This window comes from Ailuropoda melanoleuca, chromosome 12 (assembly GCF_002007445.2).
Source record: "Ailuropoda melanoleuca isolate Jingjing chromosome 12, ASM200744v2, whole genome shotgun sequence".
Lineage (NCBI taxonomy): Eukaryota > Metazoa > Chordata > Mammalia > Carnivora > Ursidae > Ailuropoda > Ailuropoda melanoleuca.
In genome coordinates, this window is record NC_048229.1 from 9032871 (window position 1) to 9050532 (window position 17662).

At 37.7% G+C, this 17662-nt stretch overlaps 1 protein-coding gene across 1 annotated transcript in view; it reads right to left on the minus strand.

The window, feature by feature from the left end:
• Window positions 1-17662, minus strand: part of TMEM116 (transmembrane protein 116) — a 70883-nt gene that overhangs the window by 47588 nt on the left and 5633 nt on the right. Inside the window, exon 4 of the mRNA XM_034637965.1 lies at window positions 14549-14680. Within this exon, the coding sequence (XP_034493856.1) occupies window positions 14549-14680 (132 nt within the window). The remainder of the gene's footprint in view (window positions 1-14548; window positions 14681-17662) is intronic.

The window sequence follows — 17662 nt, forward strand, 5'->3', positions numbered from 1 at the left end:
ATTTGGGTTATTCATTATTGTTATTATTATTATTACACTGTTATTATAATGGTTTTTTCTTTAGTTGTAAAGTCCAAGAACACCGCCCTTTCATAAAAATAAACAAAATCTGTGACATCAAGGCAAAACCATGAGAAAGCTTTAACAGGTTAAAAAAAAAAGAATAATATAGTGTCCTTCTGTATCTCTAACTACAGTCTTTAGCTTAAAATCTAATCTGTCTGATATGAGAATTGCTACCCCAGCTTTCTTTTGAGGTCTGATATGAGAATTGCTACCCAGTTGGCATGAAAAATGGTTCTCCATCCCTTCACTTTCAGTCTGGATGTATCTTTAGGTTTGAAATGAGTCTCTTGTAGACAGCATATGGATGGGTCATGTCCTTTTATCCAGCCTGCAACTCTGTGGCATTTTATAAGAGCATTTAGGCTGTTCACATTGAGAGTGATTATTGAGAGATAGGATTTTAATGAGGTCATGCTGCCTGTGACGTCTTTGTTTCTATAATTGTAAATTTCTGTTCTGTATCACTCGTGGGGTCTTTTTACTTTTATAGAAACCACCTCAATATTTCTTGTAGGGCTTGGTGGTCACATATTCTTTCAGTTTCTGCTGGTCTTGAAAGCTCCTTGTCTCTCCATCAATTCTGAATGACAGCCTTGCTGGATAAAGAATCCTTGGCTGCATGTTCTTTTCACTTAGTGCTCTGAATATGTCTTGTCAGCTTTTTCTGGCTTGCCAGGTCTCTGTAGACAGGTCTGACGTTATTCTGATGTTCCTCCCTCTTCCCCCTGGCCGCTTTCAAGATTGTTTCCTTGGATCTAAGATTTGCGAATTGTGCTATTATGTGACGTGGTGTCGGTCTGTTCTAGTTGATCTTGGGAGGGGTCCTTTCTGCCTCTTGCACATGAATGCTTGTTTCGTTCACTGGATTAGGGAAGTTCTCAGCTACAATTTGTTCAAATATCTCTTCTAGACCTCTATCTTTCTCAACCCCCTCGGGGATGCCGATGATTCTGACATTGGAACATTTCATTGAGTCAGTAATCTCCCGTAGTCTTATTTCTTGAAAGTGGAGTTTCTTAACCCATGTTACCTCTTTTTCCTTCTTTTCTATCATTTCACCCTCCAACTCACTATTTCGTTCTTCTTCCTCATTTACCCTGGCAGTCAGAGCATCCAGTTTAGACTGCATTTGATTTATAGCATTCTTAATTTCCACCAGATTCGCTCTCATTTCCACCCTTAGAGATTCTATATTCTCGTTAATATTTTCGCTAATATTTTTTTCTAGCCTACACATCATCTTGACCATTGTTACTCTAAAATCCATTTCTGACAATCTGGTTATATCCATATCTATTTGTTCTGTGGCAGAGGCCACAGTCTCTGTTTCTTTTCTTTGTTGGGGGTTCCTCCTCCTTGTCATTCTGATGAGGTATGGTTGCGGGGACATACAGAGCCCAAGTTATTGACCAGGACCCAAGCAAGATGCACTTGTTTTATAGGGACCTTAGGGATGTGGGCTTCTTGTTTTATCAGCCTGGCTTCTGGGAGAGAGGCCTGCTGTGCTGATACTCAGGCAACCCTATTTGGGTAGAGTTGCCCTGTCCCCTGGCGGGGCGGGGGCGGGGGAGGATGGGCACAATGAGAACCAGTTTTTCTGGGCTTTCGTTCTCTGGCGGCTTTCCCTGGCAGCTTTCTGTGACTCTTCAGAGGGTCAGAGCAGCAGTGACCGTATCGCAGCCTCTGTCTCAGAACAGAGAAATCGCAGTCTGCTCTTCACTGAGCTCTCCTGCCTACTCTAACTCCGTTTCTGTCAGTGCTGCTAAAGACCCGCAGTGACCCAGGTTGTGCGTCTCACAGCCGCTCTCCCAGTCCTCGCTCCCAGGGCCGGCACGTCTCTGCCCTTCGTGCTTCTAACATCTCCAGCCCGCCCCGGTTCCTGAGCTCCCAGTTTCAGTCTGCTTCGTACACGTACTCCATAGCTCCGGTTTTCAGTCTGGTCAAGGACGCGCTCCAGAGCTCCCAGTTTCAGTCTGGTTCATGTGCTCCCGAGCTCCTGGTTTTGGTCTGGTTTGCATGCGCGCTCCCGAACTCGAACTCCTGGTTTCAGTCTGGTTTCCCCGGGGTCTGCCCCCCAGCACAGGAGGCTACCACTTCCTGGCGCCCAAGTGTGGGGGCTCTCTCCCCCTTCTGTTTATCTTCCAATATCTGTGCGTAGATTCATGGCTCCCCGTTTGTACCTCGATACCCAGTGCCAGAGATGTTTGTTTGGGAGATCCAGATGTACCTTCTTGCGTCTCAGGCTGATTTAGTGGGTGTTCAGGATGGTCAAGATATCCAGCTTGATTCAGGGGACCAGCTGAAAAAGGGTTCCCTACTCCTCCACCATCTTTTTTCCTCCCCAATACATAAACATTCTAAATTGGACATTTCTTGCAGCTTTCAGATTTAAAAATTTGTTAAAGCCTGAGAGTACTGTTGTTAATAACCTTGATGATTATGACTAATGTTAACATTCTTCAATATCAAACAGAGGTGACTAATTATAAATTTATTATCCTTTGGGGCACCTGGGTGGCTCAGATGGTTAAGCCTCTGCCTTGGGCTCAGGTCATGATCTCCAGGTCTTGGGATTAAGCCCCATGTCAGGCTCCCAGCTTGGTGGGGAGTCTGTTTCTCCCTCTCCCTCTTCCTCTCCCCCTACTTGTGCTCTCTCTGTCTCTCTCTCCCAAATGAATAAATAAAATCTTTTAAAAAATAAAATAAAATAAATTTATCACCCTAACTACTTGGTATTCTTTTGAGACAATCACAACTCATCAAATTCATCATCTTTATCCTCCTAAAATCCCAGTGAGACAGACAGATTACTGAATGACTACCATGCATAAAGAAGAATTTATAATAGGGAAGATGAATAAGAAACTTTTATTCAGTCAAGCAGAGAAAGAAAATTATCATATGATTTCTCTCATCTATGAAACATAAGAACTAGGATGATCGGTAGGGGAAGAAAGGGATAAAGAAAGGGGGGGTAATCAGAAGGGGGAATGAAACATGAGAGTCTATGGACTATGAGAAATAAACTGAGGGCCTCAGAGGGTAGGGGGGTGGGGGATTGGGATAGACCGATGATGGGTAGTAAGGAGGGCACGTATTGCATGGTGCACTGGGTGTTATACGCAACTAATGAAGCATCGAACTTTACATCGGAATCCGGGGATGTACTGTATGGTGACTAACATAATATAATAAAAAATCATTAAAAAAAAAAAAGAAGGGGGAATGAACCATGAGAGACTGTGGACTCTGGGAAACAAACTGAGGGCTTCAGAGGGGAGGGGGTGGGGGATTGGGATAGGCTGGTGATGGGTATTAAGGAGGGCACATATTGCATGGTGCACCGGGTGTTATACGCAAATAATGAATCATGGAACATTGCATCAAAAACTAATGATGTACTGTATGGTGACTAATATAACAAAAAAAATTTTTTTTAAAAGAAACTTTTATTCAACCTTATATTTGTATAATGTTTTATAACTTAAAAGTACTTTTACATATATACTGATATTTCATCTTATTTTTGTGATGAAGAAACCAAAACTAGTATTTTACCGTGACTTATTTAAGGTCTGTTAAGTGGCAGAAACAAATTTACTTCTATTATTAAATTAGTAAAAAATTAATGTAAGAATTTATGTGCCCCAAATATCCCCTACACCAGTCTAAAACAGATCCAAAAGATAACTTCTCAGTTTTCAACCAGACCTTTTTTTTTTTTTGAATCCTGAGAATAAACAAGATCTCAATAGCTTATTTAGTTCACTCTTTAAAAAATGAAGATACCTAAACTTCAAATGTGGTTTTCTACTTTGTAAAATTGTCTTGAAAAGACGGCAGCTCAAGCTTATCATAGAAAATAGAAATCGAGAACAATCTAGTATAAAAATACTGTCAGATGACATTTTGAACAAAGAAAATGGGTTCTTGTCTACATAGAGAGCAACAGAAAAGAAGGTGAGAGACTGCCACTCTAAAGTAGACTCCAGATGTCCCAAAATACTTAACAGTTCAGGTAAAGCTACTGTTACATGGACTTAGGGCACAAGGGATTTTTGCTGTTGTTGTTAGGAGTACTTACCCTCAACAAAGGGGATTGATCATTACACAAATCTGTTCTGTCACAGATCAGACATGGTGCCATGGCATTAATCAGATGTTGGTTAGTATACCATGGCTAAAAGAGATAAAATCTAGCTGAAGTGGGCTAGCATCAGAAATCTACCCATACAGAAAGGTTTAGTGACGTTAAGCATGAAATTAAATCCAGAGAGGTCAACTATCAATTAGTAAAAGTTTATTTGAGCTCCTATTATATTTAAACCAATAAAAGACCCTAAAAATCACAATAATAATGTCATACAAAGCCCCAGCCACTGTAAAATTTAGGCCTTGGAGTTAAGCAGGCTAAGTCCAAAAGCTCAGAGAGGCAGTGAGAATATATTAACAAGAAAATATCGTCAAGTCAAATCCTAGTAAGAGGATATTTTTAATAGACTGCTTTCTACCAGACAGATTTAGAAAGTAAGGTGAGTTCTGTTCTTAAGGAGATCAGCAGATATCCTATTTTACCTCCAAAAATAACAAGAACAACAATAGTTCACACTAAGGGGAAGCTCTTTACATTTTTACCGAATTTAATATTCATGACAGTCCTAAGAATCTTATCATTATTCATATCTTACACAGGGAAACTAAGACTTAGTAAAATTAACTTGCTTAAAAATCATACAGCTAATAGGTACCAGAGCTGGGATTTAAACCCAGATCTCTTTGACTCCAAACTCTATGTTTTAACTCCAAGCCACAAACTTCATGTCATCTGCAATCCAAACTGGTGCCTCTAAAGTATGTGACTAGCATATTCTTCTAGGAAATGAAACCTGGTTCATGCACTAAGAAAAGGTGACTGCTGACACTTCAACCTATGTCAAAATAAACACTAGAATAGTCAAAAGTAAATAGGGAAGCAGACTGGGACAGTGTCTGGCACTGTCATTTTCCCTTATTTCTCCATAGCAGTTACCTCTGATAAACAGAAATATTAGCATAGCAATACTCCTAGGCCCCTCTGAAAAAAGCATGGAATTTGTTCCTGATCCCGAGATTGACCTGGGGGACAATCATATACAATCAAATTAATCTTCTTGGTGTAGATCTAATCATCTAACAGAATTAAAAATTCTCAGCATCTTAGACTATGGATCAGATTCCATCTTTCAGAGCCAAATGCTATAGGCCAGACAAAGCCTTCTGATTTGAACGTTATGGTGGCACGGTAACATCTATTGAATGGTTGGCTGAGTTCACAAAAAAAAATAGCACTTGGAAAATCCCACATCTCCATTTATTAATCAAAGAATGAAATTATTTCTGATGGCCTAGTTCTAAAATTCACTTTGCTTCTCAGGTAAGTTCCAGAACGAGTGACTAGCTCTTGGTAAATGATTGATTTCTTCTGTTCCAGTTCATTGAAGACACATAAAAGCACCAGAGCTGTAGTGAGCCAGTGTTTACCCCTGACCAGCTCTGGGTCTCCTACAAAATTCTGTTCATTATCTAAATCAGGCAAGAACTCAGTAACTCCAGGCACATAATAAAATAATATCATAAGAGAGGAATAAGCCTGATTCTAATTTGTATCCCACACCTACCCCAGTAGAGAAGGAAAAGCTCAAAACAAAATAAAAAACCCACACGTCCTGAAGCTTTAACATCTGAAACCTGGAAAGAGCTGTGAAAGCCCATACAGTGCAATAATGTCCAAATGCTAGTTTGAAAATTAGTGGTAATCCCTGATAAAATAGGCATTGGTCTCAGAAATATTGAGAAAAACATAGGTGATGTAATTAAATTTTTCATATAGTTAAATCTACTAATTTAAAGAGTCCATGCTCTAGTCTGAGATTATATTTTGCCTAGTTTTTTAGTATGAATTGTTATTCCTTTTATGAAATTAGGTAGTAGTTGTTTAAAAGTATTCTTAATTAAGCAAAATAGCAACAGTATGACAACTCACATTTTTTTTCTTTAGTTTTACTCATTTGTAAAACCCTGAAGTCTAGGAACCAGTGATCCCCTTATCTGTTGCATCACCTGGCAAATCCATTTTACATGGATGAAAATTACAAACACGTTTAACAGGGAAACACCAAACTGACCCTAATGATTTATTCCTGCATAACAATCCTCAAGGTTTCTACCCAAACTAAATATTTTCCTACTACTGCTTAAGCCCATTTTCTTTCACCCTGCTTCAGTGGGAATAATTAATAACTACTAACTATGTTCTAAAAATCTTGGCACTTGTTTTCAAAAATTTTTTTTCTAAAAGGGTCTCCCTGTTCAAAGAATGAAACTGGAAATCTAAATTAAGGAACTTGGATATCTTGTTTGTTTAGATCAGGTGACTAGCCCTTTCGTTACTATGACTCTTGGAAAATCTAGGACCTCTTCATCTGCTTGTGCAAATAGAGTGCCCGGCCTCCAACCACTCCCAATTTTTTTCTCAAGAACCAGTTACAGGGGAATTTTGAAAACCACAGACATTTAATCTTAACTGGCTGAACTGTGAAAGTCAGGGGTAGAAAAAGGAGGTGAACTTCTACTTTTCATTTGGAAACCCCAGGTATGCAAAAATGTGTTTTAATTTTTATCAAGAACATGTGTTAATTTTATAAAGTATAAAAAATCTTAATGTAGAAAAGCTAGCAAATGAAATTGTTCCATGTTTAGGGAAAGAATGTATTTTTTAGTCTCCAGGTCTCTAAAGAGTATTTAACTAAGTACCAGGATTCTCCAGTAACATGGAAAGAAAGAGATAGAAGAACCAAGTTTGGGTTTGCTCTTGTGACATAGTAAATATATGTTTGGTATCTGCCCCCCTAGTTCCTGACACAGCACTCCTAAAACCCTTGGAATTTCCTGAGTGATGAGAATGATAGGAGCATCTTACACAGAGCTCCTAAATCCTTTGAAATTTCCTGGGTGATAAGAGTACCTTTTGTTCTAATGAGATGATACTTGGTGGGCTCCTGGATAGCTTTAGGATAGAGGCTGGTTACCAGAAAGATCAAACCATGACTTGAGACTTAGAATTTTCATCCCTACATCCCATCCCCCAGGGTGAGGAGAAAGGCTAGAGACTGAATTAAAAATTGATCATGCCAATGGACTCTGAGAAACAAACTGAGGGCTTCAAAGGGGAGGGGGCGGGGGAATGGGATAGGCTGGTGATGGGTAGTAAGAAGGGCACGTATTGCATGGTGCACTGGGTGTTATGAGCAACTAATGAATCATGGAACTTTACATCAAAAACCAGGGATGTACTGTATGGTGACTAACATAATATAATAAAAATATTATTATAATAAAAAAACTAGAATTTGGTAGATCAATGCACCAAATTTATTGGATATAAAGTAAAAATAAAGTCATACATTGCTAAAAAAAAAAAACTGATCATGCCTAAGATGAAGCCTCCATAAAAAACTCTAAACTGCAGGATTCAGAAAGCTTCTGGGCTGATAAACACATCCAGCTCCACAGGGACAGAAGCTCCTGCATTCAGGACCCTTTTGAACTTATGTATCTCTTTATCTGGCTATTCATCTATATCCTTAATTATATTCAACTAGCAATAATGATTGTCATAAAAATCAAATGACTCCCTCAAAATCATATGGATTCTCAACAGCAAAACAATGCAGTAATGATTGTCATTTCTGATACCCTTGCTAATGGAAATATCTTCTACTGGATGTACAAAATAAATTGAGATAAAGCACAGATGCTCACATATACAGATCAAAGTTATGGCAGCTTGATGTTGAGTGTATTCCTGGGGAAAGAGCTTGGTGGTGCCATTCGCTGGTTGGGGACCACATTGCCTCTATAATGGCTTGCTGCAAAATAGCACTGAATGCTATTTTTGCTTTTCACCTTTTTCCACAAAGGCCAAAATCCTCTTTGGATTTCTTTTGGTTAGCAAGAACAGGTACTCTGCACATCTTTCATAAAAGCAAAGAGGAATAACACAAACTTTTGAAAAGTCAGGGATACCTATATATCATTCTCTCCCAAAGTTGAATAAATGGACCAATTGACTATTCAAATGAATTGTGTGTCTTAATATTAAGAAAAGACCCAAGTTAAATAGTATTTTTTCCCTCCAATCTGGCAAAGTTTATCAGGAGGGAAGACAATAGGGAATAATGAAACATTAAAGTGAAACACTCTAGACATTTTTCTGTTCTAAAGAATAACTTAGATTTTTATTGAGGATTATTTAAATAATATATTCCCCTAAAACCTCCAAGTTAACCCTGAATATACAAACGCTGAAGTTTTTCGAGCATATTCTCAGTCCCAAACTTTACTTATGAACGTCTACTTCTGGCCAAGATGGAATAACAAGAACTCGATTTACCTTCTTGGAAAACAAACAAAAAAGACAGACAAAACATTTCAAACAACAGCTTCAAGACACTAGACATCAGATAACAAAGTCAGTGATCTCTGAAACATGGGAAACATGAGATGAGCCATAGAACTACCTCAGCTTACTTACTTAAGATTTATTTGAGAGACAGAGAAAGTGTGCATCCCCGTGAGGCGGGGCAGGGCAGAAGGAGAGGGAGAGAATCTCAAGCAGACGCCACTCTGAGCACAGAGCCAGATGGGGGGCTTGCTCTCACAACCACGAGATCATGACCTGAGCCAAAATCAAGAGCTGGCCACTTAACCAACAGAGCCACCCAGGCACCCATACCTCAGATTACTTTCTAAAGAGAGTTTCCATGCTGTAGTACAGGAAGAAAAAACTGAGGCTGAGCTTGGCAAACTCTGAGTTGAGGAGATAGAGATAAGAATCGAAGAAAACTGAGGCTGCTAGAGTTCATAGAACAGAGTGCTGGAGAGGAAAGAGCTGCTCAGGGCACCCTGGATATTTGCAGAGGATCTTCCTGGAGTATTTAGCCAAGTACTAATTGCTGCATGTGTATAAGGGAACTATCCAAAGCTGAAAGAACTATCTAAAAGTATTACAGAACAGTATCTAGAGTTCACATAGGGCCAAAAATAGTTCCTACCACCAAGATTCAAAAAACTGATAATTCAACAGGACATAAGGTAGAGTACTCAGGAAGGCCTTGGCTCAGTTGTAAGAAATAATTAGCCTGAGACTAAGCATCACTCCAGAACTAACTAAAAAATCATAAAAGCAAGATCTGAGAGATTCAAACTATCTCTAAGTAACTTATCTGCATCCAAGGATAAAATTCAAGAATGGTTATAGGTATACAGAAATATCTAGTACACACCAAAAATAAAATTCACAGTGTCTTACATCCAATAAAAGATTAGATGCAAAGAGGGAGGAAAACATGACACATCCAGAGGAGAAAAATCAATCAACTGAAACCTACCCAAAACTGAAACAGATATTAGAATTATCAGAAAAAAGGGGAGCCTGGGTGGCTCAGCCATTAAGCGTCTGCCTTCGGCTCAGGTCATGATCCCAGGGTCCTAGGATCGAGCCCCACATTGGGCTCCCTGCTTGGCGGGAAGCCTGCTTCTCCCTCTCACACTGCCCTTGCTTGTGTTCCCTCTCTCACTGTCTCTCACTGTCAAATAAATAAATAAAATCTTTAAAAAAAAAAAAAGAATTAGCAGTAAAAGATAATAAAACAGTTATTATATCATATTCCATATTTTTAATAAGTAGAAACATGGAAGATATTTTTAAAGACCTTATTTGAGCTGATAAACATAAAAACTACAATGGATGAAGTAAAAATATATCCAGATTAGACACTGCAGAAGAAATGACTAATGAAAGCATAACAATACAAAATATTCAAAGCAAAAAACAAAACAACAACAAAAAAGAATCCAAAAACTGAAAAAGCATCAGTGAACTGTGGGAAAGCTTCAAGCAGCATTATATATATAGGTAATAGGATGCCTGAAAGGAGTGCAAGCAGTGGGGAAAAGGGAAAAAGAAAACATATTTGAAGAAATAATGGGCAAAAGCTTTCCAAATTTGATGAAGACTATAAACTCATAGATTCGAAAGCTCAATTAATCCCAAGGAAAAGATATGAAGAAAATGACAGCAAGGCCCATCATAATCAAATTATTCATTTTTTAAAAGATTTTATTTATTTATTTGTCAAAGAGAAAGAGCACGCGCACGTACAAGCAGGAGGAACAGCAGGCAGAGGGAGGAGGCTCCTTGCTGAGTATGGAGCCGGATGTAGGACTGGATTCCAGGACTCTGGGATCATGACCTGAGCTGAAAGCAGATGCTTAACCAGCTGAGCCATCTAGGTATCCCAAATTACTCATTTTTAATAGAATATCTTAAAAGCAGCCAGAGAAAAAAAAGATGCAGAGAGGAACAAAGATATAGTATCAGATTTCTTAAAGGAAACAGTTCAAGTAAAAAGACAGTGAAGCAATATGTTAAAGTACTAAAATTTTCTCAATCTAGAAGTCTATACCCAGCAAATATATTCCCAAACACAAAGGCAAAACAGACATTTTCAAACACACAAAAGCAGATCCACAACATAAAAAATGTTAAAGAGTATGCTTCAGGCAGAAGAAAAATGGTATCACTAAAAAAATCTGAGTCTACACAAAAGAATGAAGAACATTGGAAACAGTAAGTATAAAAGTTTTTTTATTATTTAAATCTTTGTAATGATAATTAACTGAGCAAATATAAAAATATATTGTGAGCTTGATAGTATACATATAAAAAAACATGAAAATAGCATAAAGGCCAGTAGAGGAGAAACGAAAGTATTCCATTGTAAGATTCTCATCCTATACGTGAAGAGATATATCACTTCAACTATGATGAGTTAAAATGTATTCTATGAACCCTGTAACATAACCACTAAAGTAACGCAAGAAAGGGTTTTAGCAAACAAGCCAACAACAGAGATAAAAGGTAGTAATAAAAATAGTATATTAATCCAAAGAAGACAGAAAAAGGAAGAAAAAGGAACAACAACAACAAAAAAAACAGAACAGAAAACAAAGAACAAAATGATAGATTCAAATAAAACAGTACAATCAAATTAAGTGTCAGTGGCCTAAAAACCACAATTTAAAGGCAGAGATTGTTGGACTGGATAAAATACTAAGACCTAAATATATGTTGCCTACCAGAAGTGCATTTTAAATAAAAATACAAAAATAATTTAAATTTATAAGGGTAAGAAGATATGCCATGCTATATAAGTTATGTGATACACTTTACCACAATTTAAAAAATAAAGCTAGGGTGCCTGGGTGGCTCAGCTGGTTAAGTATAGACTCTTAATTTCACCTCAGGTCATGATCTCAGAGTCATGAGATCAAGCCCCGCATCAGGCTCTGAGGTGAGCATGGAGCCTGCTTAAGATTCTCTCTCTCTGGGGTGCCTCCCCCATTCATGTGCTCTTTCTCTCTAAATAAATAAATAAAACTAAATAAGCTAGTGTGTTTCAGCTCTCTACAGCCCATCCCTTTTATTGATTACAAAAAAAAAAAAACTCAGAGGAAAAATATAAAAGTTAACTACTCAAAGGCTGAAAAGTAAAAATCAAACAAAGGAATCAAATACGGAGAAGGAAACTGCACAAAAGTGAGTTTCCCAAACTTCTCTCTCTTGCTTTCTTATAGCTTTTCCTCAAGTGTGCATCCCAATCATAGTGCTTCTCAATGAAGGCACCTAAAACTCTAATAGAAACCTATGTTTTAGGCCACATAAACCAGAGAATGTCCTCCTTCAGGCAGGAAGTTTGGGCAGAATCCCAAAAGTGACAGAGCCAGGAAAGCAGATGTCCTGATTCTATGTATGATGCCATATAAGTCTCAACCTAACCACTGCATGCATGCAAATGACAGCCCAAAACTTAAGGCTTAGAGAAATAGGCTTAGAGAACTTGAACCTAGAAATGATGAAATGACATTCACATTCTAGGGCACCTGGGTGGCTCAGTTGGTTAAGTGACTGGCTTTGGCTCGGTCATGATCCTGGAGTCCCAGGATCGAGTCCTGCATTAGGCTCCCTGCTCAGCAGGGATATGACGATCTCCCTCCAGTCCTCCCACCCCCTCCTGCTCTCTCTCTCTCAAATAAATAAATAAAATCTTAAAAAAAAAAAAGAAATTCACATTCTAAACCTAATCAGGTTGACTGTCTGCTAAACAAAAACATTAGCATTCTTCAGAGAATTATAAAAGAACCCAGAGTCTATGCTACATAGCATTCACAATGTCCAAGATGAAATCCTAAATTACTTAACACACAAAGAACAGAAATTTGTCACCCATTATCATGGGAGAAGACATGAAATAGCAGATACTGGAAATATCAAACAAAAAATTTTAAAAGCAACTATTAAATTCATATGCTCCATGAGGTAAAGGAATATAAACTTGAAATGATTTTGGGAGGTGATGGAAATAGAAATGTTTGTTAACTTAATTGTGGTAATGATTTGATAGGGGTATACATATATTAAAAATGATAAAATTGTACACTTTAAATATTGTTGTGTAGGGGCAGCCAGGAGGCTTAGTCAGTAAAGTATCTGCCTTCGGCTTGGGTCATGATCTTGGGGTCCTGGGATTGAGCCTCATGTTGGGCTCCTGCTCAGTGGGGGTGTCTGCTTCTCCCTCTTTCTCTGCCTTCCCTCCCTCCGCTCATGCTTTCTCCCTCTCTCTCAAATAAATAAATTAAATATTTCAAAAATTAAATAAATAAATATGTCATTTATTGTATGTATAGCCAAATAAAGTTGTAAAAAAAAGAAAGTAACATTAATCATACCTATGCCAAGCACAAGGTAAATATTATTAATGCCCATTTTACAGACTAGGAGACTTAAGTTCAGAAATTATTAAGTATTTGGGGTGCCTGGGTGGCACAGCGGTTAAGCGTCTGCCTTCGGCTCAGGGTGTGATCCTGGTGTAATGGGATCGGGCCCCACATCAGGCTCCTCTGCTATGAGCCTGCTTCTTCCTCTCCCACTCCCCCTGCTTGTGTTCTCTCTCTCTCTGGCTGTCTCTATCTCTGTTAAATAAATAAATAAAATCTTTAAAAAAAAAATTATTAAGTATTTGCCTAAGGTTACAAAGTTAACTGGGTCCAGAATTCTATGCAGATTATTTTTACTTCCAAAACTATATTATTTCCTTAGCTGATAAAACAATAGAATGTTACTCAATTTATAAGATATTAGGAGGGTTAAATAAACTATGTTTCTATGATACTAAAATTCATATGAGATAGTTAACATATATTGGTATATGGATTTCATACCACCAATTACATGTTATTATTTTTGCATATGGATTTCATACCACCATTTACATGTTATTATTTTCCTACTAAATTGAAAGAAATAGGGGCGCCTGACTGGCTCAGATATTAAGCGTCTGCCTTCGGCTCAGGGAGTGACCCCAGGATCCTGGGATCGAGCCCCACATCGGGATCCCTGCTCCGCTGGGAAGCCTGCTTCTTCCTCTCCCACTCCCCCTGCTTGTGTTCCCTCTCTTGCTGGCTGTCTCTCTCTCTGTCAAATAAATAAATAAAATCTAAATAAATAAATAAATTGAAAGAAATATTCCCTCTAGTAACAAATCTCAAAGGAAACATGTAGCAGTGAGTACAGATTGCATTTTAACCTCTCCTTTTTCGCATAGCAAGTCTGAGAAATATAAGAAACATTATATACAGATGGTACTGTGTGGGTTAATCCACTGACAAAATCTGTGAAAGATCTACAATCCATACGTGATGATCTGTAGTATTTCCCAATTTAAGCCGATGCTTATTATATTCTTTTAATAAAAAACCATGCATTAATCTCAAAAGATGTTGGGGGGTTTTCTTGTTTTTGTTTTTAAGATTTTATTTATTTATTTGACAGAGAGAGACAGCAAGAGAGGGACACAAATAAGGGGAGTGTGAGAAGGAGAAGCAGGCTTCCCACCAAGCAGTGAGCCCAGTACGGGGCTCTATCTCAGGACCCCATGACCTGAGCCAAAGGCAGACATGTAATGGATGAGCCACCCAGAAGCCCCTCAAAAAATGTTGTTAAAGAATGTTTCATTACATGGAAATATACTCACGATATGTTGAAAAATAAAAGCAAATTACAAAAAGTATTAATGTGTTATTTTATTTGTTTTAAAATGCATATACCTACAGAGAAAAAGACTGGAAAGATATATAATACATATAAAATATTATGTGGGTGATTATGGGTGATTTTAAGTATCATTTTGCTTCTCTGAATTTTCTACACTTTCTATAATAAACAAGTAGTGTTTTTTAAAATGGTAAAACATTAAGAGCTATTGTTTCAAAGTGTAACAATAAACAAAAGGGTCCAACTTACCAAGATGGATTATCTTTGTTTTCTATTTAGGTCTGAGTATACCTGTCTTACAAGATACAGTCACAATCTAGTACCACTCACCTGTCCAACTGCTTGCAAGTTATAGCAGACAACATCCTTATTGGCTGCTGAAGTTCCATAAAGAAGTGCTTCAATGAGCCAGCATATCCCCAGGAGAAGGTCAGAGAAGCTCAGATAAAAGAGTGGCCTTATCTGTCAAAGCAACAAAAGCCTCATTTCATAAATGATGTAGCTAGGAGAATATAACAATCAATTATTTTTGTGTTATACTTTTCTAGTAGAAACCTGGGCATCATTATTCTGGGGTCTCTGTCATTGGTGGACTGTGGGGAATGTAAAGGAATACTCCACGTAGGAAAGAATCTATAATTGCAACTATCCCAACTCTCCTGGAATCAGACTACTCATGGATAGATTAGCACTGGACTTCTTCCTCATAGATATATTCCTTCCTCAGATATAGGGACAAAGAATGGACAGATAAGAAATTCTGTGATGGGAGACACACCACAAATAGAAAATTAAAAGTGCTCTAGTTGCACAGCCAACATCTTCTAACAATAGGAAATGAGATCATCAGCTGAGTGTTTAGGGATATGGTTAAGGACTCAAAGAAAATAAAAATGGGTTTTTAAAATCTTAATATAGTTTAACTTGCATTTTTCTTATTCTTTTTCTCTACTGAAAAAATTGTAAGATATTTAAAGTGTGCAATGTGATGATTTGATATACATTGTACATCGTGAAAGAATTTCCCCAAGTTAACACCTCTATCACCACACATGCATTTACTTTTTTTTTGATGACAACATTTAAGTTCTACTCTCTTAGCAAATTTTGATTATACAATACAGTGTTATCAACTATAGTCACCACATTATACATTAGATCCTCAGACCTTATTCATCTTATTTCATCAATGAAAACTCAGAGTAGGAAAAAATATCAGTATGAATTGTATATGCTGCCTTTTCAATTTCTGACCCTATCAGTGAAGTTTGTCCTTCTTTGTCACTTTCGAGAATTCTTCCCCTTTTGGCCTCCCTACTCCCACTTTTCTAAAAATAGTATTGGTTAGCCTACAGAGAAAATTATAAAATGTTTATTGAGAGACACCAAAGACGATCTACAGTGAAGAAATATACTATCCTCATGGATTGTAAGACCAAGATTACAAAAATGTTGGTTCTCCCTAAATTGATACATAGATTAAATGCAATCTCAATTGTATCTCGAGACATTTTTTTGTGGAAGTTGACAAACCGGCTCTACATCTGATACAGAAATACAAAATATCAAGATAACCAAGACATTCTTGGTTATCTTGATGAAAAAGGATAAAGACGACTTGTCCTACACATAGCAAAACTTAATATAAAGCTAGAGTGCAGACACTGTGGCTCTAGCACAGAGATAAGCAAATAGACAAATGAAATGGAATACAGAGCTCATACAAACCTAAGCATTTATAAAAACTTCTCATACATGATAGAAGTGGCTTTTTTAAAAGATTTTATTTATTTATTTGACAGAGAGAGAGAGCGTGAGAGCATGAGAGAGCACAACCAGGAGGAGCCAGAGGAAGAAGGAGAAGCAGAGCCCCACTGAGCAGGGAACCTGAGTTGGGGCTTGATCCCAGGACCCTGAGATCATGACCCGAGCCAAAGGCAGACACTTAACCATCTGAGCCACCTAAGTTCCCCTAGAAATGCCTTTTTTTTTTAACATTTTCATTTTGTTATTTTTGTTATTATTATTATTATTATTATTATAATCTCTACTCCCAATGTGGAGCTCAAACTCACAAACCTGAGATCAAGAGTTGCAGGCTCTCCTGACTGAGCCAGCCAGACACCCCATAAGGTGGCTTTTTGGATCAAGAGAGAAACGATAGCCTTTTCAAAATATGATGTTGCAACAACTGGGGGTCTATATGGATAAAAATAAAAGTGGACCCCTACTTCCTATCTCACACACTCAAAAATGAGTTCCAACGGGTTTAAATAACTAAATATGAAGGCAAAAACCGTAAAACATTTTTTTAGATAACAGAGGAAAATGTCTTCAACTTCTGGCCAAGGAAACTTTTCCTAAGCAAAAAAAAAAAAAGCTTTCTAAAAGGAAGTAAGTGAAAAATTCAACTAGTGAAAAAGAAAAATGTGTCAAAAGACACCACAAAGGAAATGAAAAGATATACCACAAAATGGGAGAAGATTATTTGCAACACATAAAACTGAAAAAGGACTGGTATCAAAAAAATATTAAAAACAAAAACTCTCAGAAATCAGTTGCATTTCTATACACGAATAATGAGACTGAAGAAAGAGAAATTAGGGAATCCATCCCATTTACAATAGCACCAAAAACCATACGTTACCTTGGAATTAACTTAACCAGAGACGTAAAGGACCTATATGCTAGAAACTATAGATCACTTTTGAAAGATATTGAGGAAGACATAAAAAGATGGAAAAATATTCCATGCTCATGGATTGGAAGAATTAACATAGTTAAAATGTCCATACTACCCAGAGCAATCTATACTTTCAATGCTATCCCGATCAAAATACCGATGACATTTTTCAAAGAACTGGAACAAACAGCCCTTAAACTTGTATAGATCCAGAAAAGGCGCCGAATCACCAAGGAACTGTTGAAAAGGAAAAACAAAGCTGGGGGCATCACAATGCCGGATTTCGAGCTGTACTACAAAGCTGTGATCACAAAGACAGCATGGTACTGGCACAAAAACAGACACATCGACCAATGGAACAGAATAGAGAACCCAGAAATGGACCCTCGGCTCTTTGGGCAACTAATCTTTGATAAAGCAGGAAAAAACATCCGGTGGAAAAAAGACAGTCTCTTCAATAAATGGTGCTGGGAAAATTGGACAGCTACATGCAAAAGAATGAAACTTGACCACTCTCTCACACCATACACAAAAATAAACTCCAAATGGATGAAAGACCTCAATGTGAGACAGGAATCCATCAAAATTCTAGAGGAGAACATAGGCAACAACTTCTATGACATCGGCCAGAGCAACCTTTTTCACGACACATCTCCAAAGGCAAGAGAAATAAAAGATAAAATGAACTTATGGGACTTTATCAGGATAAAGAGCTTCTGCACAGCCAAGGAAACAGTCAAAAAAACTAAGAGACAGCCCAC